Source organism: Hypanus sabinus, chromosome 7 (assembly GCF_030144855.1).
Source record: "Hypanus sabinus isolate sHypSab1 chromosome 7, sHypSab1.hap1, whole genome shotgun sequence".
NCBI classification, from domain to species: domain Eukaryota; kingdom Metazoa; phylum Chordata; class Chondrichthyes; order Myliobatiformes; family Dasyatidae; genus Hypanus; species Hypanus sabinus.
Window position 1 is genome coordinate 143,059,158 of NC_082712.1, and position 26,003 is coordinate 143,085,160.

At 39.4% G+C, this 26,003-nt stretch overlaps 1 protein-coding gene across 4 annotated transcripts in view; it reads right to left on the reverse strand.

Annotated features, from left to right (window-relative positions):
- dennd2b (DENN domain containing 2B) overlaps positions 1-26,003 on the reverse strand; it is a 439,983-nt gene that overhangs the window by 149,620 nt on the left and 264,360 nt on the right. For all 4 annotated transcript variants that reach the window (XM_059975845.1, XM_059975847.1, XM_059975844.1 and 1 more), the window contains one exon: positions 7,805-7,959. In XM_059975845.1, the coding sequence (XP_059831828.1) occupies positions 7,805-7,959 (155 nt within the window). The remainder of the gene's footprint in view (positions 1-7,804; positions 7,960-26,003) is intronic.

Here is a 26,003-nt window from a genome sequence, read left to right on the forward strand (position 1 = left end):
TGCATTCAGTCCATGCTGAAAGGCAGTGATGAGAGATCTCTCATTCCATCCCGTCTCCACTGCAAGGGTACGAAATTTCACTGCAAAGGCTCTCACCGTTCCTCTGCCTTGTTGCAGGTCCAAGACTTGGTGGGCAGCCTCCTGACCCCATACTAGAAGATCAAAAGCCCTCCTAACTGCCACAAAATGATGAAACAACTGGGCTGCAGGGTACCCTTGCTCCCGTAAAGCACTGAACAGACTGAGTGGAGGTCTGTCAAGAAGATTGACCATGTACACCAATTTTTGCGCATCATCACCAAATCGACAAGGCTGGGCTTGGAATGTCAGCTCATATTGGGTAATAAGATTCCTGCAACCATTGGGATCACCAGAATATCTGCCAGGTGTGGAATACTCAGTTCCTGAACAGTGGTGGGAGTCTGTTCTGGTCCGGGAGCAGGAGCATTAGAAGCAGAGGTTGTTGGGGCAGCAGAAAAGGAGGTCCTGCGAGATGCTGGGAGTGGGACTGAGGCAGTCTGAAGCTGCTGAATTGAGCTGGCGAGAATGTTAATAGCTGTCAGCTGTTGCTGTCTGTTCACAGTAAGTTCATGGATGGCTGCCGTGAGTGCGGAAATCGCAGATACCCGAGTCCGATTGTCTGTGGTGAGCTGTTGAACAGTTGCAGCTCGGGACGATACCTGTTCCTCCAAGTGAGACTGGGCTTGTCGCACGAGGTTATCTGCCTCATTGCCTCTGTAACTTCACTGAGAAAAGATTCCATTGCCTGTTGCTTGTCTCCCACCTGACTAATGAATCTCACTGCTGCTCTCTCTCTCTCTCTCTGCTGGGTCCATCTTTGTGTTTGAGACTTGCTGCTACCAGGTTTGGATATGGCCAAGTACACAGTGAGAGACACCAAAGCAGGTCAATAGTTCACAAACTTTAATGCGAACAGCATTAAAGGTAAAATAAACAATAAGCACTAGGCCAAATAGAGCCATTAACTAAAACTCTCAAATGGGAAACAAAGCCTACACTGCAGCTGAAAAAGAACCTAAACATTAAACGAATTTTGCTTGTCTTCAGAGTCAGTTGACTCGAAAGTCCAATTTCTCAAGGAAGGCCAAAAGCAAACAGACAATGAAGCATTGCTGTGCTCTGTCCAAGTCTTGACAAGCACTACGACGACAAGTACGGAGTTTAATATTGTCATGATTAAATCATAATTAGCTGATACGGGAAAAAAGCAAAATAAAAATTGCTTTACTACATGGCACATGAAAATGTTACTGTATAAATATCACGTTGTGATAACTTTCAAAACAAGCATCTCTGGCTTTTCTCCCAGTCTGGGAAGAAGGAAGAACCAGCTGACATATCATGAGTATTTTATTTTTGTCACAGTACTTATGTGGGTGGTTGGATTTAAGCATGGGCACACCTCACCGGGGAGGCAGTGATCTGACTACCCAAAATTCATGCAGTTGACTGAAGCCATTTTAGGAGCTGAATAATTTCTCATCATCTCAGTAAGCTGCAAACTTGTCAGTCACAGAAGTCAGAAGCACAACTGCTTTGACACTGAGCTGAGCTGGGAGAGGAAGGCAGCACACTGAATGAATGCAGAAAAGTACAATGCATGTTACTGACTAAAGGAGGAACTGTTAGGAACATAAGGCTTTCACAAAGAGCAGGCTTATTAAAGGGTGAGAGGTCAAGGCAGAAGGGTTATGGGAAATTATTTCCTGAGGCTGGGACGTGATTAGTGGCTGGTGGAGGAGAGAGAATACATTGTGCATTAAACTGGAGATACAGAAGAGTAGTTTAGTGGGAGGGCAGCAGACTCATAGAAATGGAAAATATGTAGTAGACTGTGTGACTGGAAGGAATGGACAGGAGAAAAGTGAAGGATAATGTTATACTTTCTAACATTTGCAGCATTTTACTTCTAAGCAATGGGCTTGGATTATGTTCAACCAAGCGCCACACAATGATTAACCATTAAAAAAAACTGTGGCTAGTGTCAATTATATTACAGTTCCAATCTCAGGCAGAAATGTTAGTTTATATTTCTGGAGATGGGGTAATTACGTCTGTAGTAATTGAGAATCTATGGTGCCTCAATGTTTCTGTTCACTCACCATTCAATAGACAGCAATTTATAACCCAAAGCAAGGACTTGTTAAACATTTAGTTTGCTGCCTTCTGACAGGGAAGGTGCCCCGGGAGTTTCTATTGGAGAGATAGAATAGCAAACGAGTCAATAGGTACTCAACCCCAGTATTCGCAGATGGTGAAAGTTCAAAGTGGTCAGTTTATCTAGTAGGTTGCCAATATATAATTACAATATTCTACCTTCTTAGGATTTTGAAAATCTAACCCAGCACACCCTCTATTAATCTTGTAAACTCATAGAATAATGTATGTCGCCTATTTTGTTCAATGTATGGATCCTGAAATTGAAGTGCGCACAAAACATCTGCAGGATAGATAGAGTACCAGCGTCGCCTACGACCGTTTTCTCTACCCCCATCGCAAGCCTCACAGACTCCGATCAGACTGCAAGACCCTGTTGGACATTGGAAATGAGGAATATTGTTCACTGGTTCATCAGTGAGATTGATGGCAGGAGACTGCATTGTCTCGGATGTGTTAAGGTTTAGGGCCTCAGGCCACAGGGTCACCTGTTGCAGCCGCCCAGGAGAGAAGTCGCCGAGGCGGTGTGGAAAAGAACAGAGGCCTCTGTGGGTGCACTGGAGTTTGTGCTGGGTTAGGGACTGCCCCCTCCCATTGGCGTTGCCCTCTGATGTTCACTCGGAGGAAGACCAAGCTGGGCCAGGACAACATCCCAGGCAACTATGCCAATGTTTTCTGCTAACATAACCATATGTGCTGTGAGCTGTTGGTAATGTGTTTTGCACCTTGGCTCCAGAGGAATACTGTTTCATTTGGCTACATTCATGTATGGTTGAATGATAATTAAATTTAAACTTCAACTTGAATGTGAAATTTTGCAAGACAGGGTGGTAGCTTTGGCTATGGGCTCAGTATGGATGGATGAATATCTGTAGAATGGTGGAGAAGGAAGCTGAAGAGTGTGACTAGACCTCAGCCCATCCTGCACAATCTCATTCTAACTTCTATCCACCTCAAGGATTTATTGCTTTTTTCCACTTGGTCTCCCTCTAGTTTTTTTATCTTGAATTTCAGTTACTTTGAACACTCTCCTGGGAAGGATTCTCTCAAGAAATTCCCAGGAGTCCAACAAAAGCATGTCTCAATGATATGTCCTGTACACCTGCATCCACACCTTCTCTCCTCCAGTTTCTGTATTCCTAATCTCGCAATGCCCTTATTTCATAACTTTTGTGTCAAGATTCTTTCAGTCTCCATTAACCTAACATCCCTATTTCCTACATGTCTACTCACTCAGAATAGAGACTGAGTTCTCGTGATCCCCACTTTCCACCCAAATATATCCACATCCATCACACCATCCATTAATACCAACTCCAACTGGATGCCACCTCACTGGTCACACCCCCTCCCCGTGATTCCTCCGTCTATTCACCCTTCCTACACACCACTCCCTGGCCCTGTCTCCTGCAAGCTCAGGAAGTGCAACACTTGCCCTTGCAACCATCTACAGACCCAAAATGCCCTTCCAGGTCAGGAAAAAATTCACATGCACCTCCTTTAATCTTGTCAACATGATATGGCTTCCTCTACATTGGCAAGACCAAGCGTAGACAACACAACTCTTTTGTGGATCACGATGCTCTCTCTGCAATAGCCAACAGAGCTCCCTGTTGCATGTCATATTAAATCCCCTACCTAGGCCCACAATACATACCTGTATCTCACAGTGATGCCAAACACAACTAGAACAATTCTTCATTTCTGCTTTAGCAGTCTACAAACCAACCGTAAAAACCATGAATTTTCCAGTTTCAGGTAACAAACTCCCTGTTTTCCTTTCTCATCCCACCAGTCCCCACAGGCTCTCTCTCTCTGTTCACTTTTCCATCCCACACCTCCCCCCCCCCCCCACCATTACTATGACTTGTTACACCAGCTATCCTCCTTCGACACACATAGTCCTGATGCAGAAACTTGATCTGAGAAATGGACCATCCCTTTACTTCTGCAGATGCTGCTTGACTTTCAGCAAAGAAACAGGTTCTTCACTCCAACTTGTCCATGCTGGCCAAGATGCTTATCTAAGCTACTCCCATATACCCACGTTAGGACAAAATCCCTCTAAACCTTTGCTATCCATGCGCCTATGTCTTTTAAATGTTATTGTACCTCTTTCAACCACTTAATTTGGCAGTTTACTCCATATAATCACCACTCTCTGCTTGAAGATGTTGCTTTTTAAACTTCTTCACTCTCACATTAAACCTGGCCTTCTAGTTTTTGATTCCCTTTGACTTACTGAGCTCTTCCAGCAGTTTTTCTGTGACCTCTACAGTTCATCACCATGGCAACCCTGACCTCAACCCATCTGATGTATTCCTTTTGTCCGACCAATTCCTTCACTCAACTTCTCAGCGAATTAACCTGGTTTTCTCCTTCCAGCGCTAATGAAGAATGTTCAATCTGAAACACTAACTCTGCTTCTTTCCCCTGACCTGCTGAGTACTTCCAGCATTTTGGGTTGTTATTTTGGTGTCTGCAGTTTGTTGGTTCTCTCTCATAAAAGTCCTGCTTTTGCTGTTAACTCTCCATTATTGACTTAATTATCATTTTGGTGGATAGAATGCCATGCGTTAAGTTAGAAGCAAATTCCTTGTTCACATCTTAATGCAAAGCTGAGTTCATGCAGTGCAAGCCCATGGCTGCCAGATCCTACATGTGGATTATATTCAGACTTGCTTACTTACTTGGATGTCTAAGCATTACAGTCCTGATTCAAATTTATGTCACATGTCTGACATATTTCTTGAACATTTTCCAGCCGACCCAAATATTTCTACAAAGACTTCCAAGTGCTTTCTTTTCTCCTCACTTTGATCAATTCTTTCTCCAAATAATCATAGATAACAAACATAGATAAATTACTCATTTGCTGTGTGAAATTCTTAAATGTAAGAACTATAAAGAAAACGATTTGTTCATTCTGTTTTTGTAATGTAACTATACAAAGGTACAATAGTGTGGTGCTTTGTTAGTGTAAGGAAGAATGTTTGAGCTGCAATGATCCTTTTGACTCTGCAGGATTGGGATGTGGGAAGTTTGAAAGGAGCTGGAAAATATCAATCAATAATTCCTCTGGTGGTATGGTGGGCACACATGGAAAAGCTGAGGAGTCGAACTTGTACACTATCTCAGTTGTATGTACAAAGTTGAAATTGATAACCATCTAAACAAGAATTGAACTAAGAGATTTAAACTATTTTGAATAAATTATACTTCAAATTACAGAAATGGGTTTTCTATGCCCATCCATGGAGATGAATAAATACTCACCTTTTGAGCTGAGACCCTTCTTCAGGACTGAAAAGGAACGGAGAAGATGCCAGGAAAAAGAGCTGGGGGTGGGGGTAAGATGATAGGTGGGTGGAGAAGGAATTTGATAGGAGAGGTAAGTGGACCATAGAGGAAAGGGAAGGAGGAGGAGACCCAAGAAGAAGTGATAAGCAGGTAAGAAGATGCAAAAGGCTAGAGAGGGAAATAGAAGAAGACAGGAGGGGGAGGGATTTTTTTTTACTGGATGGTGAAATTGATATTTATGTCATCAGGTTGGAGACTAACCAAACAGAAAATAAAGTGTTGCTCCTCCACCCTGTGGGTGGCCTCACCTTGGCACAAGAGGAAGCCATGGACTGATCTTTTGCAAACAGGAATGGGAATTGGAATTAAAATGATTGGCCACCAGGAAGTTTGGCAGATGGAGTGAAGGTGCTCGATGAAGTAGACTCGCAATTTACGACGGACCTCACCAATGTCGAGGAAGCTGCATCTAGAGCTCCAGAACAGAAGATGACCCCAGCAGATTCACAAGTGGAGTGTTAGCTCACCAGAAGGACTGTTTGGAGCCCTGAATAGAGGTGAGGGAGAAGGTGTATAGGCAGGTGTAACACTTTGCCCACTTTCAGGGTAAGTGCCAGGAGGGATGAATGGACAAGGGAGTCCCCTTTGTTGCCATTCTCTCCTTTTACTGTTTACTTGACTGCAAATGCCATCAAGTGAGAGGACTACGAGAAAAAGATTCCTCCAGTTTTCATAGCACAAATGAGAAACTTGGATAAAAATAAAGTAGCACTAGAAAATGGGAGAAGTACAAGGAATTAGCCGCATGGAGAAAGAGTGAGGATGGAATGAAAATAGAATATTAATTCATCCCATTATATTCGGTACATCATGTATATTCCAGTTCCCCATGAACCATTGTGTCTATAGTAAGGGTAATTTAGAGTAGCTGGTTAACAAAACAATCAGCACATCTTTGTGATGCAGCTTGAAACCAGGGTCATTGGAGGAAATCCATCCAGTCAGGTATAGAAACCAAGCATCACACCAACAGCACAAACACGTAGCTTTCATCTTGAAGGAATTTTGAATCAACAGTCGTAGAGTCAAGCCACATGGAAATTGGCCAATTGGCCTATAGCCTACAACACTGAGGTGATTCATGTGCTTGCACAAATGCCTCTCAAATGTTGTCAGCAACTTTGCTTCATCGCTCGGTCCAGCTGTGCGCTCCAGGTATTTGCCATTGTCTGGGTGAGAAAGGTCCTGTTCAATTTCCCTCTAAATCTCTTAATCTTTACCCTAAATCCACATATTCTAGTTTTATTTACCATTGATCAGGGGAAAAGGGTTTTGGCATTTTACCCTATCCACACCCTATTCCAGGCAACATCCTGGTGAATCTCCTCTCCACTGCTATTATATATTTCCTATAGTGCAGAGACCAGAACTGCACACACTACTTCAGTTGAGGTACAACAAAGATTTGATAGAGTTGGAATATAACCTCTCAGCTCTTGCAGTCAGTACCCTGGCTAATGAAGGCCAGTATGCCTTATATCCTCTTATCCACCTTATCTGCCTGCACTGTCATCTTCAAAGGTCATTCATTCTGCAGAGCAAGGTTCTTCAGTATGTCAGTACCCTCAGGACCGACCATTCCGGGTATGTCCTGTTCTCATTAGTACTCCCAAAAAGCATCACTTCACGATTATCAGGATTAAACTCCATCTGCCACTTCATCGCCCATTTCACCATCACATCAATGTCACAGATAGTCGCCACACTGTTAACAACTCCACCAATAATGATGCTGACCATGTGTGATTTTTAATTGTAAACAAAACACATCAAAAATTCTTAGGTTTTATTTTAACCGGTTTTGAGATTCATATTTATAGTACTGTAGGGTCATTCAACACAGTAACTTTTTTTTAACCCATAATGTCCATGAGAAAATGTTTTGCACATCTACATCCCACAAGCTTTAGTCAGGTTCTCAGAGTTGTCCAAGATGAAAATTCACTCAAATTCTTATGTGAATATTCAATTGGAGGTTAAAAGCCACATCACATCCTTGACTAAAGTAAATATGCTTTTGTATCTAAATATTATTTTGATATTCATATGCACAACACAAACTGAATACTTAAATGCTTTGTTAGGAGCCTCTTTCAATATTGATTCCCCCATTGCAACCACAATGATGACAACATAAAAGCTGTAAACATACATACAAGTACATCCCATAAATACTGTGACTAGAATATAATACAGGACTTCTTGTGAATGACCAGTGCTTTAAGATGCAAATTTATGTCCTCACAATGATCTCTGGAGCTCTTACCTATGATGTCTTCATACGCATTCTCTTCTGCTAAAGTGCTTTTTGAACTAAATCTGCTGTGTACCTCCAGAGGCGAAGTGGATGTACCATTTTCAGTAGGAGAAGGAGAATGCGATGATTGAAGACTGACAGCATCTTCAAATTCAAAGGATTTCCTTGTAAAACACATAGAAAAGAGTCTGTCGTCAATAAGCCAGCAATTAAATCTTTTATTTCTAAAGTTGCAGTTAAGGGCTTGCTTTACTAAAAGTAAAAAAGGTTGATGATGTTACATCAGTTACTGCTGTTGGGTCTATCGGCTCACTTTTATCATTTGCCAGGTACAGAATTTGAAAATTAGTAGCTTCTCTCTAGAAATCATCAGTTTCACTAATTAGTCTGGGAAACTGATACTCGTTAATCTGCTGCATTACTTCTGCTAAACCAACTTTTTCCTTCCTATGTTCAATACCATCCAGGACAAGGTAGCCCACTGATGAGCACCCTCTCCACCAATCAGAACATCCATTCCTTCACTGCTGTAAACAAACCACAACAACATGACAAAACATGTCAGGACCTCGTCACCTCAAACTTCAAAGTCGCACACCAGCTTAACTTGGAGATATATGTCATTGCTTGATTATTGTTGGGTCCTAATGCTGAAACCTCCTCTTTATATTAAGTGGGGAAGTGTCTTCAGCAGAAGGACTGCAGCCTGATTGTCAAAGCATTTTCAGAAGTACCACAGTAATTTAAAACTGCAGCTCACCATCACCTTCATCCAACACAGCTGACTCAAAATGCTCCCTGAAATAGCCAAGCAGGCCACTCAGTTTGAGATAGCTCTCTGCTACTTTCTCAAGTGGAATTAGGGATTAGCAATAAATGCCAGCCTTACCACTGACACCAAGATCCTGAAAAATGAATTTTAAAATATATTGCAGCAGTTCTCCATGGACAGTTAAATGTTGAGCTTCTCAGTAAGGCATTCAGTATTTTAATAACCATTTGTATTACAGTCATAAAATTGCATATTCATCGACTGACCACAAGCACTGGCATTACGAAATTGCATGAGAAACCACTGAAGTACTTGCAGGAGTGATTCAACTTACAAGTTGGCCACTGAACAATCAACCAAAGTTCTCGGGAAGAGAATCTAGCATAACTGAGAAATGCGTGCAAAACATCTCATTACTCACTGGCTGGTGCTAGACCACAAGGAGGAGACTCATTGCCTGTAGGAAGCAGATCCTTAAAACTACATTTAAAAAAATCATTGCTTCCAGAATTGAATTAACCCTCCCTTTCTTCAGCATCTCCAGAACCCTCGTCATTGTTTATTAACCTACGGGATCCCACCACTGCTCTCAATCTTCAAAACAGCGCTCCCAGCAATGTGAGGCATAACACATCTTTCTCACATACCTTGCATCTCACAATCGCTCCCATGCTCCCTCAAACTTACTGCTCTATCTCAGTTCCACCTCTACTGCGCAGATAAATTCACAGTTCTATAATGTTTCCAAACTCCAGGAACTTAGAATCAGGTTTAATATCACCGACATGCAGTATGTCATGAAATTTGTTGTTACGATGCAAAAAATACTATAAGTTACAAAAGAAATATAGTGGATTCCAGTTAATTAGAACACATTTTGGCCCTATTTAGTGGCTACCCCAATTAGCCAAAGTTTCATGAAAATAGTTAAATGGTATACAAAAAAAGCTTTTAACATAGTAAACTTATGTTACTATGTAACATAGTAAAAACTAGCTTTTAACATAGTAAACTTATGTATTTAAATGGAATACAGAATCATTAGAACACTACCAATACCTCTATAGTACTAGCAAACTGTTATTCATTCCTAATCGTCATCAATGCAGGAATTCATCTGCCATGCTCTTTTGATTGACTGCAAATGAACAAAATCAGCGTAGACACCTAGTGCAGATAACAGACTGCCTTCACACGATACTTTCGATGATTGCATCCTCCACACCTTCATTTTCATTGAAATATTCAGGATGACTGCCAATACCTTCAAAATCTGTAATTCCTAATTTGTTGAAAATAGTGAAATCATTTCATTTTCACTCCCGGCCATTTCTGGCATCTAAGCTTGAATGTTTGAAACCTCAGTGAGCAAACCAGTTCTGAATTGTCTTACTGCTTATTCCTCGCCAACTACCAGTGACAAAAATCATTGATTCTTGAACACAAACATGTGCAACTGACACTACTTTAAAATTTGATCACTCTAAACATAGTGTAGTGACTAATAGCTACACAGTGCAAGCAGCTGATGATAATTAGAATCTGTTTGGCAATTGTCACCTGCCCCGATTAAGCGGTTATGGTGTCCCTAATAAACAAAGAGAAATGGCTGCCCTGATTAACCAACGGCCCAATTAAAGGCTAATTTATACTTGTGCATACAGGCTATGCCCTAGCCTACACCATAACCCTGATTTTCACTTCTGCATCACTCTACGCCGTAGCGAGCATGCGTTGGTGTGCGCCAAAACGCTAGTTGACGGTAGGGTTTCTATGCCACTGTGTTGAGTTTCTTTGTGAGAGATATGGACGAGGACATACATTTCAAACATTTTCACAAGCCAGCAGGTAGATTTGACAATTTGGTTCATCTATTTCGCATTGGTGTACACACAGCCTACAGACATGGCGAAGGAGAAGCAACCGGAAATGCGTAGAAGGAAATGCAATGCTACCAAGTGGACCAATCACAGATGCTGCAGTCTGCGTCGCCGCGACGCGTAAATAACTTTTCTGGAGAGACGCACATCACCCTACGGTATAAGGTACGCGGGACCTATGGTGTTGATGCGATGCACAAGTATAAATCAGCCTTAACTCTGTGTGTATATAATGCAACAAGAGAGGAAAGATAGTGAGGTAGTGTTTGTAGGTTAGTTCACTCTCTCAGTATACCACAATCTACAATGTCCTCTGATATTGAATTCTCTCCCACTTCTCTTACATTTTAGAATTCCATCCCAGTTGGGAAATTAGAGGGTCACTTTTTTGAGGAAAACAAACCCTCGCATTCTCTCCTTATCTTTGCTTCTAGACCTTTGAACAATCAAACTCCAAAACTCACCACTCTATTAAATCCCATGTGCTAATTTCCAAGCATCTTTACAATTCCATCACTGCTTAGCTCCTAAGGTATGCTTGCATGTTTCAATACTTCAATAAATTTACTAACAGCCAGCACAAATTGGTAATTTTTAATCACCCAGTAAACCCCATGCATTATAATAGCAGGTACGCACATCCTCACTACTTTCATATCAAACCATTAGTTACAAATAAAATCTTATTTTCCAAGCTTATGAAAACTAACTACTATAGTTACATCTTTCAAAATCAAAGTATAAAGTAAATTTATGATCAAAGTACATATATGTCACCAAAATGCAACAATAATCATTTTTGTTGCAGTACATTTTTCATCTTGCAACACTTTACACTAGGTAATATGTAAAAATGTGGCCAAGGATAACAAATTAGAAAACTCTGTCTGGTAATTACATTAAGATGCTTCTGCAGGGCTTACTGAGACCATAAACAGCTGTCAGATTTTCTGTTTTTATTTCAGATTTCAGCATCTGGAGTTTAAAATTTTCAGTATTTTTCCAATGTCATTTTAAAGTTTAAAGCACAAAATGTTTCTTTCTTATAGTTCTGCCTTAATAGCAATTAATCTTAGACCAATTATATCAGTGAATAAAATAACAAAAAGTCATTATTAATAATAATTGGCAAATAATATATCTCTTCCTTGAACTTCTGCCACTAAAACACTAGGTATTATATATTTTTATGTAAGAATTCAAAATAAGTCAGAGGTTTTAAACTGACAGGTTCATTTCAAATTAAAGTCTAGAATAAAGTTTTTCTGTGTAAATATTTATCATCGTTGTCCGGAGTTAATTTGAAGAATTACATTTGCTGCTGTAAATCTCTTTGATTTTCGTTTCATTGATTTTAATGAGATAAACATTGGTAAGAGGGTAAATTCTGGTCAGCTAGATTAGTAAACAGACTTGAAAGACAGGAATTTACCCCAATTACTTTAATTGAGATATTATAATCAGCACATTAAATATATATTGTTAATTATATACTAACAGGAAGAATAACAGAGTATCCCATAAATGCAAATCACTTTACTCCTGTAAACAATACTTCCAAAATTAAATCGATACCGAGATATATCCCTACATCATTTTGTAAAAACACATGATGTAGAAACTAGATTTAAAGGACAGACTAGGGCTAAAACTAAAACCACAAGTTTGTCACAGGATTACATTTTCTTCAAAAATTGTTAAGTTTAATTTGCTCCCTGAGTGGCAAATAATATATTGATTTGTAATAAACTATGACCTGGGCCTCTGTACCTTCCTCTGCAATTGGATCTTTGACTTCCTAAGCAGAAGACCACAACCTACGTGGATCAGTAATAACACATCCTCCTCACTGACAATCAAAACTGGCACACCTCAGGGGTGCATGCTTAGCTCACTGCTCTGCTCTCTATATACTCATCCCTGTGTGGCTAAGCACAGCTCTAATGCCATCTATAAATTTGCTGATGATACAACCATTGTTGGCAGAATCGCAGATGGAGACGAAGAAGGCATACAGAAGTGAGATATACCAGCTTGTTGAGTGGTGTCATAGCAACAACCTTGCACTCAATGTCAATAAGACAAAAGAGCTGACTGTGGACTTCAGAAAGAGTAAGACAAGGTAACATGCACCAGTCCTCATAGAGGGATCAGAAGTTGGAAAGAGTGAGCAATTTCAAGTTCCTGGGTGTCAATATCTCTGAGGACTGAGCCTAGACCCAACGTATCGATGCAGCTACAAAGGAAGTAAAATAGTAGCTATATTTCATTAAGTTTAAGGAGATTTGGTATGTCACCTAAAATACTACCAAATTTCTACAAATGTACCATGGAGAGCATTCTAACTGGCTGCATCAATGTCAGGTATTCTTTATTAAGAATCACCAGTACCCAGGACATTCCCTCTTCTCATTGTTACAGTCAGGAAGGAGGTACAGAAGCCTAAAGGCACACACTCAGTGATTCAGGAACAGCTTCTTCCCCTCTGCCATCAGATTGCTAAAAGGACATTGAACCCATGAACACCAGCTCACTTTTTTGAATATTATTTCCATTTTTGCACTATTTAAATTGAACTATTTAATATACATATATATACTTAGCATAACTCATTTATTTTTACTATATTTATCATGTATTGCATTGAACTACTGCTGCTGCTACGTTAACAAATTTCACAACATATGGCAATGATATTAAATTCGATTCTGATTCTGACTTGATCAATATTATTAATGAAGCAATTATATCACCATGAACAAGATCAGTTTGATTTGGTTGTTCCCCTTGGGAGGTTTGAAAAGCAATTGAGGGAAATACAATACATCCTAGATTCCTACTCCTCATAAATTTGAGTGTCGACTGTTGCTTGTGCTCACCCGTACATTCATTCCAGCTGAAGACGTGGAGATGAGTACAACTGGCTGATAGACACTATTTTATATTTTGTGCAGGTGATCAAAATGTATCACCCCAAGCTGCCTAATCAGAACTAGGTAAGCTGAAAATTCTGTACCTATAAACATGTCTAAAACAACAGATTTAAATGGAATTCATCATTTAATATAGTAGGACACTATTTACTGATAAATTGAGTTGTCTGACCCTCCATCTTGGACTTTAGTCTCAGTCATTACTAACACTGCAGTTAAATAACACTTAGATGTAGATTTTGAGAGTGAGAAATCTATTTCAACTTGTATGTATAAGGATGATTCTAAACCTTAAACAAAAATTCCTCACCTTTATATCGAAACTATTGAAATATACAATTTTTCCTTCTAAACTAAAAGATTAGAAAGACTGATTTAATGTACATAATTCATTCCCAAATTTTCATTCATCAAGCTTGACCTAATGAACTTGTTGCTGGAAGTAGTCACTGTGAGTCAGTAAAAAGCAATGTGCAGTTGGAAAGATAGAGATCATTGGCTGAAATCAGCCTGATATCAGTTACTGAAAGATTGCTGGAATCTATTTTCAAGTAAGTGATAACAGAACAATCGGTACATCAGAATTTAATTAGACAAGGTTAATGTGGTTTTATGAAAGGAAATCATGCTTAAGTAACTCAAAGGACAAAAAAATGAGAAAAGCATAATTAAGATTTTCAAAAGATGTCCTAGAACATTTAGAAGTTTCTTTCAGAAAATTTAGGCTTATGGAACGGGGGTGGTACATTTTAACGCACAGAGATTTGGTTAAAGAAAATAAGGCATAGGTCGGGATTGAGTGAGTAGTTTTCAGTTTACAAATAATCTATGTTGAATTCACAGTTATTTATAATCCATACTAAACCCTCAGAGACTACTTTATTAGGTATACCTGAACACCTGCTCATTAATGCAAATATCTAATCAGCTAATCACATGGCAGTAACTCAATGCATTCTGCTCCTATGTCTTACAGCTTTATAGGTTATGTGGAGAAGGCAGAGGAATGGGGTTGAGAGACAATAAGTCAGCCATGATGGAATGGTGGAGCAGATTTGATGGGCCAAGTGGCCTAATTCTGCTCATTATGTCTTATTGCTTTAAGTCTAACAAAAACATGTAAACATGGTCAAGAGGTTCAATTGTTGTTCAGACCAAACATCAGAATGGGGAAGAAATGTGATCTAAGTGACTTTGACTGTAGAATGATTGTTGGTGCCAGATGGGATGGTTTGAGTACCTTAACAACTGCTGATCTTCTTTCACTCACAACAGTCTCTAATGCAGGGGATCCCAACTTGGCATCTATGGTCCCCCTCAGTTAATGGTAGGGGTCCATGGCATAAATAGCTGGAAACCCCTGCTCTAAAGTTTACAGGGAATGGTGTGAAAACAAAGAAAAATCCAGTGAGCAGTAGATCAAGCTGACAGGAAAGTGATATTAATTAGAGTAACCATCTCTGATTGCACAACACTTTGAAGCTTGAATTGGATGGATTCTCACAACAGAAGACCACTCCGAGTTGTACCTAAAAAAGTGGCCACTGACTGTAAATAAAAGAACCAATGTGTCAACGTTTGCTGATGATACCAGATCAGTTGGGAAAGAAAACTATCAGGAAGGTGCAGAGTTTGCAAAGAATATAGACATGCATCATGAGTGGGCAGGAGAACAAGGGCTGAAGCTGAAGAATAATATGGGAGAGTTTGCTGATGAAAGAGTAATACTATAAATACTGGTGTTCAAATGGATCATAGTGTCCTACAGGAAAATGCAGTTAAATAAAAATACAACTACAATAAATATCTGAGAAGGCAATTACTATATTAATCTTTATTGCTAGATGGTTAGAGTGCAAGAGCCTTGTTGTGTTATTTGTTGAAATCACACCTGGAGTTCTCTGTGCAGTTTTGCTATCTATACCTAGGGATATACGTATCCTCAAAGGCAGTCTAAAGCAGACTTGCTAGGTTAAGGGCATTGACCTAGAAAAATAAACTAATTCAGCTGAGCCTATATTCATTCATGGATGGTGAACAGGCCCAAACAGAAGGTGAGGACAAATTTTCCGTACAATCTACCCTACTTGTATGATATGTGCCCAGGACTTTTGCACAGTACTGTATATTGGCTAAAGTAGGAAGGTGTTTTATACACTGTGTGAGTGGAATGCAGCAGAGAGCAGTAGTCTTGAGTTCTTCTGTGAGCACAGTCCCTGCTTTTCACCCAGTTGTCTGAAGGTTTGGATGACTACATCAATGGCCATGAGCAACAAACAGCATGCACAGTCAGGGGTGAAAATAACAATTTTCATCCTCATACAGTTGAAGCAATAACACCACCAGTTTAAGCCATTTACAGAGCCACATACTTGAGGAAATCTGCAGATGCTGGAAATTCAAGCAACACACAGAAAATGGTGGTGGAACACAGCAGGCCAGGCAGCTTCTATAGGGAGAAGTACTGTTGATGTTTTGGGCTGAGACCCTTCTTCAGGACTAACTGAAAGAAATCTTTTCTTTCAAATCTCTTACTATCTTTTTTCTCATTAGTCCTGACAAAGGGTCTCTGCCCGAAACGTCGACAGTGTTTCTTCCTATAGATGCTGCCTGGCCTGCTGCGTTTCACGGGGGGGGGGGGGGGGGGTGTGTTGCAGCCACATACTTGCCAGACCGCCATACTGGCTTAGGTTCAGCCCTGAGTATAAACAGAGGCAGACAGCTGGGAGATCTGCAGTCAATTGTACAATCAATGTGCACTTAGACAACAGTTTCCATGAGAAATCACTACAATTATAGGCTAACTTTGTTTCTCTTTCTATAGCTGCTGCCTGGTCTTCTAAGTTATACTTGTTACTTCAGATTTCAAACTTCTGCAGGCCTTTATTTTTTACATAATTGTTGAAATAATTAAAATATTAGATAACTGCAAGCTGTCCCACGATTACAAATGCCTGACTTGTGGACACCCCTTCACACAAAAAAAGTGCCCATAATATTCATCCATACATCTGCTTCTATAAGAGGCAAAACACATTTCTTCTCTTCCCACTTCGTGTGCTTTTGTGATGCCATTCACTCCAATACTATGGATGCATAGTTATCATACCAAGTGAGTTTTACAGACAAAATCAAATTATAGTTATCTCTAAAAATGATCTGTTTGTTACCCAGGCACAGCCTGTAGTCAGGAGCAACAGGGTTTGCAAAATAGATTTAAGCTTCAAGACTGCAATACAGTTAATTAGGTTGTCGCTCTTTTTTTTGTATTCTTTCCAAATGACAGCTTGGAAAAAAGTTTTTAATGACATCCAACTAAAATGTTAAAGTAAACTTTGCCGAATTGGAACACAGCACTTCCTCTCTAAGCAACTGTGATTCAGATGACTGGCAAAGTGGACTACTGTTTGCTTTTCCATCAAGATATCAGATAAGTATGCCAGGGGACAGCAAAGTTAAATAGTGTTTCTGTCCTTTCTGCAAAAAAAAGTTTAATTCAAAAACATACAGTCGATTTGCATATCTCCGAGTATCTCCTCCTGACAGTTTAACAACTTCCAGGACCTGATGATAATCTTTGGTCATAGTTACAAATGTTTTGTATTGCTGTAATGCTATGCAATCTTCTCCACTTTCAAAATGTTCCAAACGACATTCATGAGGCCTCACACCATCCAGAAAAGTACAGCCAACTATAAGATTCCAAAACCTTGTAAAATCTTGACAACTTAAATATAGGCAGCTAAAATGGAACACCAGAAAAGTAAAGTGAAACTTCATTTAAAGTACTAACATAGACCGCCTGCCCATAATATTGAAACAGCTAATCAAAGCAAGCTATTGGAAGAAAGTAAAAAGACAAGCTTCCTTGGACATTTTCAACTGTTTTAATGTCATTAAAACATTCCTGGTTATCTTAAATTTATTCATGAAAATCCACAAAAATAGAGATCTTCAACTGCAAGGTTCATAGAGGAGTATCTTAAGGTTTCCTTGTGCAATCTGTCAATTTTAACACCATTTTACAAAGTTCTCGAAGTTGCAAGGCCTCAAAACTGCAAACTCTGGTTCCAGGTCTTTAAAGTACATGCTATTATATACAAGCAAGACTCTTCCAGTACTACTGGCTGTTAATCCATGGATCTAAATGTTTGGAGAGAGTGCCTCAGGCTGGTCAGCAGAACCTGGAAAGATAGTGACATACAGTTCTTGCAGAAGGCAGGTTTTTAGTGCAAGAAGACCACTTATTCAGAAAATGTTACAATATTCCTTACTTTTCAAATATTCTTGGAAAATATTGCTTCAAGTGACTTTTTAAACAGATATATGAGAAGACTATATGAAATGCATAATGGATAGTTTGATACAAGGTAATTCTCTGTGGCCAGAGAATGTTGTACATCTGTCATTGCAAAAAATCGCTTTGTACTCAAAGTCATATAACCTAGTGAAAATGCATGAAGCAAACATTAGTAAATTAAGGAGTAAGTGCCCGCATCTGGGGAAGACCACAGCTACATCTTGTGATTGAAGGAAATGTAGACGTGATCTGTGTATTTGAGGTCTGGATGATATTTTCACTGAGTGATCAGCGCACTCTGATCGGTGTTAGACATCAGCAGTGGCAGCCTGGAATGGTGCTGAGGTTAAAAAGCATAAAGAGAAACCATGGCCTTGACTTACAATAGGGCAAGTTAGTCCAGATGCTCAAATGAGGATGTCTGAAAGATTTCAGTAGAACGCAGCTCTTGATGAGGACAGAGAATGTAATTTGACTGGTGGCCTTTGAACCTGCATTGCTTCAGAAGAAGCAGGGTTAGTGAATCCTGATTGTTCTGTGAGTAAATTAGTGCTTCTATTTTCCATTCTGCAGCCAATGTTTAAGTATTGCACTTTGACTAACATCAGTTTTATGCTAGAAAATTCAAAAACCCCACTGGGAAGTTCACACACACATTTCGCAATGGTTGCTGTACCCTGGAAATGGATGCAAGTTGCTCTGCCCCTAATTAAGCACCATTTTTTTCATAATTGCAAAGCAGTTTCTAGGTCATAAATTTGATGCACAGGTAAGTATAAAATTGTTGAGAACCTGGTAAGCATTAACATAATGGCTCAAAGGGGAAAAACACGTTTTCACTTATTACTAACTATTTCAGGTTGACATTGTAATAGAAATATATTATAGAAAATTGCTTCTTTGAGAGAATAAAAAGCAAGCTATTACCTTCAGGAAGATGATCCAGTTGGAGTCCAACCAGAATATCTTTGACAGCACAATTCTGATAAACATGCTGACATACTTTTTTTTTTGCTGGAATAGACTACAACCTTTACTATCTTTAATGTTAACAACCATTGCTTTAATGCTGTTGTTACTTTTGCCTGTATAAGGAAAACTAACTGTTCTTAAATGCTTTTGACTTCTCTACATGAACAAATCTTCTACATGATTCACTGACATTCCATTTACCACCCTAATCATTTTCTCCTTCCTACACTAAAGCGCTGTGGCTGCTGTGTATTGCATCTACAAGATACACTGCAGAAGCCCTATCAAAGCTATTTCATCAATCATTGCCATTTAGCTAGCGTACGTTGGCTGGAATGACAGTAGTAGCAAGTGCATTGAAAACCAAGACACTCTAATTTCATTCTACCGCATACATCGCCCAAACTTGAAAATCAACAAAGTCCTTTTCCAATGAGACTCTGTTGGCTTCAGGACCACATAAGTGGCAGGGTTTCAGGAATGTGCTTATCACCATTTTCTCTAGGGCAATCGGGGAAAAGCCCCCAATGTCTGCAATGTCCATACCCCAATAATGAACAATTCAAAGGAAACCCAGAAAATGCTGTGAAGTTCCAGTGGGCAGCCATGGACAAATTTCATGAATGTGCATTTTGTACACCTGTTTAGAATTTTTGTTAACAACAGAAATTCAGCTGGCTATTTGGTAATAATTGACAAAATAGTCTTGGTAGAGTTATTGCAATTTATCTTATTACAGAAGGAAGTAACAAATTCAGTCAAAATCCAACAAAGATTTTTTCGTTACTGAAGTGATAAACAAGTGTAAGATAATGTATCAGCCCTGAGTTCCTGATTAGGCTGAAAGGCAGATCCTCCACACAAACCTAAAAGACCAGCAATGGCTACTGGGCAAGGCAGTGGGAAGGAATGCAGAGGCGGCAGGAATACTGACTTCAAACCCAGACAGCATCCAGAATGATGCAGGTACACCCATGTCTAAGAAGACAATTCTTCCTTTGTAAAACAAAATTCAGAATCAGCAAGGGGGAATTCCACTGGGCTCTGTGAGGAAATATCAATGAGCCTGAACACTCCAAATCACCCATCAAGAGGCAGACAGACACACTCAAGAATTCAGTGAAACAACGCAAACAACATCAGTACCGAAGACATTCAATCAGGGTCATCCTATCTTAGCTGCTACAGTGATAGAGCTCACCAGCCTTTGAATTCATGGTACTTCGATCATGGTGCTAGTCACAACAATAGCTTCTAACAAATCTTAATAAAAATCAACATGCTGAGAACATTTGGGCCAGCACTTGCCATCTGCCATAGCAACTAGTACAAGCAGGAAACGTAGGCATAACTTTCTCTTCCCTTGGTGTCGACTTGATGCTCAAAGCCACCTCAATCCAATCAAAGCCTATGCGATGATTGAGATTGTCAAGTTATCAAGTCAGTGGATCAAATCAAGCCCCACCCAGAAAACAAGTTTTAACAAGAGACAAGGTAAACTTTCGCAACAGTTAAACTAGCCAAGGACTTTAAATGATTCTGAAAACCCATTACCATCATAAACATCTGAAACTATTAAAACTTAATAAATTAATTTTAAAATCTTAAAAGTTCCTCATATTTTCCCCCAAAAGTTGGGAGTGCAGGTCGTAGTAAATCTTAAAAAGAATTCCAAAGAATTAACGGAGCTTCAAAAAAATATATAAATAATCTTATATGATATCTAGGACTGCAATGTTTTCAACGAGAATTCTGATGCATACTTAGTCTAGGAAGTAATAACATACATTTATATGAACTTTTAATATAACAAATCCTAGCCAGTCATGATCAGGTAGAACAGACGCCAAGCCAAACAGGATGATTGATGGGTAAACAAAACATTGTAAGTGAATGTGTTTTTCAAAGTGGTAGTTTAGCCACAGTCTATAATGCTAACTAGATAACCAAAGAAATGAATAAACTCTTCTCCGGCTTCCAGCTGGGTACGGGTATCGATTTTAACCGACATCGGTTCAAATCAATACCTGTACATCAGCTAGAAGTCTGAGAATGGTTTAGTCATCACATATGGGTAAGCACGAGATCCTTTTTTATTACTAAAGAATTGCTTGCACATGCTGCTCTGCTTCCAAAATTTGTTTCCATTGACTTCTGTGGAAATTCCAGAGGAAAATAAAGATGGAGTCGTCGCCCACTAAATCCATGACAAGCATCAATCAACTATTTTAATGTTATCAACCAATACCATTAAGCAAAGGGTCTGTGGACCCCAGGTTGGAAACTGATTTACACCACTACTACATTAATCCAATTCTTGACACCTTTTCAACTATCACAGATTCTACCATTCACCCACACATGAGGGACAATTGATGATGGCTAATTTACCTACTATGGCATGTGGGAGTAAACCAGAGTACCTGGAGGGAACCCATGCAGACATTCCTCACAGTACAGGACATAGTAGCTGTCTTGATAGCACCCATCTATTGCCATTCACTCAGTCCGCCAGCAGCAGCTTGTACCATCAACCAGATGCACTACAGCAACTCAGCAAGACCCTTTAGCAGCACCTTCCAGACCCATGACATTGAAGGTCAAGACCAGCTGAAGTATGAGAATACCACCACATGGAAGTTGTCCTCAAAGCTACACACCGTCCTTGCTTGGAATTAACATTGCTGTTCCTTCACTGTAGCCGGGTCAAAATCCTTCAACATTGTGGGTGCATCCATACATGCTGCAGCTGATTAAGGCAGCTCACAACCACCTGCTAAAGGTCAATTAAGGATGGGCAATTAAATTATGGCTCAGGCATACGTACACGTCTATTGACTGAAATTTTAAAAATGATAGCACCAAGGTCAGGACTGAATCCACGACTCTGATACTCATGGCAGCAGCTCCAGTAATTGTGTCACAGTGCTACGCCAAGTTAAATTAAGTAAAAAACAGGGAAAAGGGCATAAAATTATGTAAGATATAACCACGATATTTGAGTGATTTTGCTGTGGGTGTAGTCTTGGTGCTAGCTGCATCACTGGCAACTTAATGAAAAATCACCAGCTGCTTGGCCATTATTTCCAGGTGTTCAAGACTGGAGACTGACCGTTCCTGCTGGAAATGCAAACTCAAACTTTAAATGGATTTTAAAAGTGACATGATCAAAGTTATATGTTACATGGAACAACCTGTCCAGGAGCTAGATTGCACATAGGATGGTTTTTATAATTGCTGAGCAACTTAGCAATGAAAGAGAACTACTCTCTTCAGGGGATTTGACAATAAGATAGTGACTTTAACAAACGTGCAACATTCAGCTACACTTACTTTCATCTAAACAAACTCTATGTGATTTAATTGTGCAAGTAACAATTCTAGATGTACATATATGAGACGCTGAAAATAAGGGGAGAGGAGCACTATTACAAGTCTAAATTGAATTGTGAATGACAAACCAGGGCGAGCAATTCTTATGAACCTAGATGGTTACAAGTATGTAAAATACTCAATTTCAAAGCTTCACTACAAACACTAAAATAATGCCATTACAATGAAATAAGCCACATTAACTGTTCTATGTCACAGCAGGAAGAAAGCAAATTTATGCTAATAGGAGAAGTACCTAAAAATAACTCAACACTCAGATTCAATGTTTCTGCATATTTCAACAGTGCTTAAGTTATTTTGAGAAGGTTGTGTGAATGAATGAAATAACAGTTTCATTATTTGGGGTTGAAATAGTCCAAAAGGGCAGTGAGAGTGTCATTATCATCATCTCCACATTGGAGGAAGAATCAGAACTGGCTAAAAAAAAAATTCGCAATACTGTACTTTCCATGCCACAAGTGCTAATTTAAGAACTTGCATTTTTGCAACTGAATGGGTTTTTGAAATTGTTATATACTTTTATCATTAATTAATGGTGTCAATATCAAGACTAGCATTTACTGCCCATCATAAGGTAGGCTACTGCCTGCTTAAACTGTTGAAATCTCATTGGTGAAGACAATCGCACAGAGCTACTGGCCAGGGTGCCAGAATTTAGATCCAGCAACAAAATAGGATGGTATAGCTTCAAGCTAATCTGGTGTGTAACTTGGAGAGAATTTGCAGAGGGTATGTAAGGTGTGGTTAAATTCTGCCCAACTTGCATTCACCTCCAGTGCCCTGATGTCAATTTGCCTTTGGAATTTAGCTTTTTGCCCAAATTTCGACAAGGCCACAGTGAATTTGTAGCTGAGTGTCCCGGCATGTCCTGATTTAAGCAGCTTCACAGTAAATAAGTACTAGCAATGACAATGGGCAAAAAATTTTGGATAGATCACTGTGCCCAAATGGAATACATCCAGACTGTTAAAGAAAAACATGCTAGGAAGTTGCAGAGGGCTTGATGCGGTATTTGAAGCCTTTCTGACTACAGGATTGTTGACCAAGGTTGGAGGATGTCCAATATGTAAAAAGGGAGGAATGTTAAAATCAGTAACAGAAAATTAATTTAAGGGATGTTCTTAATTTTTATTGATAAAGACAGATTAATCAGGGGTACTCAGCATGAGTTTGTTAAGGAAAGACATTTTTGACTAGCAATGAATGCTATACAAAGATAGATAACAAGGGAGGTGAGGTGGGGTGGGGGCTGCTGAATCAGTGAGGCGACTGCAGTTGATATAGCCTACATGATTTTTAGAAAGGCTTTCAACAAGGTACTTCATGACAGACTGATCTAAAAGTCCACATGATCCAACAGAAACTGGCAAAGAGGAAACCAAAATGGGTTCAGAAGCATAAAGTAACGGTCCTGTCTGATGGATAAAAAAAGTACAGTGGGCGTTTCAGACCAAAAACATTGACTGTTCTTTTTTTTCCATAGATGCTGCCTGCCCTGTTGAGTTCCTCCAGCATTTTGTGTGTGTTGCTTGGATTTCCAGCATCTGCAGATTTTCTCTTGGTCATGCCTAATGGGTATTTTTGTGACCAGTGGACAGTTATCAGTGCAGTTCCCCAGAGCTCAGTCCTCAGACCCTTGTTTAATGTTATGTATATTGATGACTAAGTTTTAAGTGATTAAGTAGTTCACAGATCATGTGTGCACTGACAATGAGAAGCAAAGCTTTAAGATGCAGGATGATACTGATGGTTGGCTCGTTAAGTAGGAAAGTGACAAATGGAATGTATTCTGGAGCAGTGAGTGTTTGGGAAGATGTAACAAGGCAATAAATGGGAGGACGTTGAAGAGTGCAGAGGAACAGAGGGATCCATGGAAATGCAACTGCAGATCTTTAATATTAGCAGGCAGTCAAAAAGCCATGCAGTCTGCTTTCCCTTATTAGCCTTGGTATTGAATATAAAATGAGGGGCAGCATGCTAGAACTAATCAGACCACAAGACAGGGCTGCATACCATTCCAGTCATCAGTTTACAGGAAAGATGTGATTTGACTGAAGATAGAGGGGATTTACAAAGAATTTGGCAGGAGTGAAAGTTCTTATAATGAGGAAAGAGTGGATAAAGTAGAGCGCTTTACTTAAGAGCAGAAGATGGGGGGGGCAGTCAAGGTGCATAAAATTATGACAACAGTGTAAACAAGAAGGATTTGTTTCATAAAGCAGAGGGATAAAAATGAGTAAAGTTTTTAAAGGAATTGGTAGAAGAATAAGAGGGGAGATGCATTAAGGATTTTCATCCAGTTGCACAAAGCTAGACAAATTGTGTTATTTAAAGAGGTACAGGCACAAATAGCAAATGGCCTCTTTCAATACTGTATATTTTCTATGATCTTGTGGTGTTGCAGCTGTCCTGGAAAAGCTTAAGGAGAGATGTGATAAGTTCTGCAGTGCAGATCTACAGCTGTAGTCCCATAGCCTTTGCTCTCAGCTCTTTCTTTTTTTTTGAAAACTTTTTTTATTGCATTTTTAAGTAGTTACAAAATGAAGTATGAAAAAAAATGTATATAACCCTTCCCCCCTCCCCAGCTCTTTCTTGATATCAAGCAGAACAAATCCATTTGGCTGAAGACATACTTCTTTAATGGCAGGGACAGCTAAAGGAGGCCAAGATAGACAATCTATTCACATTTCTGGCTGAAAATGATTGCAAATATTACATTTTTAAGCTAGGCTTTGAGATGATCGAGAAGGGGAATGTCTGTGGAGCCACCTCCTCCCATTAGCTGTGTGATTTTGCAGATTGTGTTGGGCAGGCTTGATGCAGGAAGGATGTTTTTCCTGGCTGGGAAGTGAGTCTAGAACAAAGAGTCAGAGTAAGGCATTTACAACTAGCATGAGCAGAAATTTCTTCACTCAGAGGATGGAATAATCTAGCAAGAAATTCAGAGTAGGCCAAATTGCAAAATGCATTTAAGAAGGAGGCAGACAGATTTCAGACTGCTTAGAAGGACCAGCCATGGTCATACATAATAGCAGAGCCATCTTGATGGGATAAATGGCTTGCTTCTGCTCCTAATTTTTATTCCTTGCCATTCACAGAAGGATATGGCATAAGTGGAGAGCTTTGATCCAACCCACTGGCTGTCAAGAGTAATTTGTTTTATACATTGCAGAATGTGTTTGCTGTGTGATATCTATATAGTCTTCTGCTGGCAGCTTTATCCCTTGTCTTGGCTCTCTCATCACATGCTGTGACTTCGTCTGCCAGCTTTGTCATTCAAGTACCTCCCCAGCTCTGCCAGTTATCCTTGGTGCATTTGTCCCACTTGTCAACTGTTTCTGCCCCCAACTGGTAACTAAGAACTTATAAAATGTGACTTTGAAAATAAATTTTGAAACATACTGGAAAACTGTGGTGTAAAATATAATTAAAGCACATCACTTCAACCAGTTCATGAACTAGAATAACTTCCTGTTTATGAACAGTATTTTTTTCTCTTCTATATTATGTAATGCATTGAACTGCTGCTGCTAAGTTAACAAATTTCACGTCACATGCCGGTGATAATAAACCTGATTCTGAAACATTAAAAGTGATTAACTACACAATTAAAATGTGTTAATCATTGTAAATGATCAAACACTAAGATTTTTAAATTATTCATGAAAATTATTTGCCTTTTTTAAATTTCAATGGTCCAATGGAAGATCGTTTGCCTTAATAATATAATCTGAATTTAGTTAACTTCCTCAGTGGGTGTGTCCTTTTTCTGTAACCGATTCCATGCTAATAATTCAAAAATTCATGTACACCTCGCACTGTATCCTCTTACACACACTCAGCATCTTTAATCCCACCATTGGTGCCTCAGTATCCAGCCCACTGTCTATGAGTTTGGCCACTCTCTCTGCATCAAGATTGTTCTTTAAGATTTAAGATTTGTTTTTAAAGTAATTTC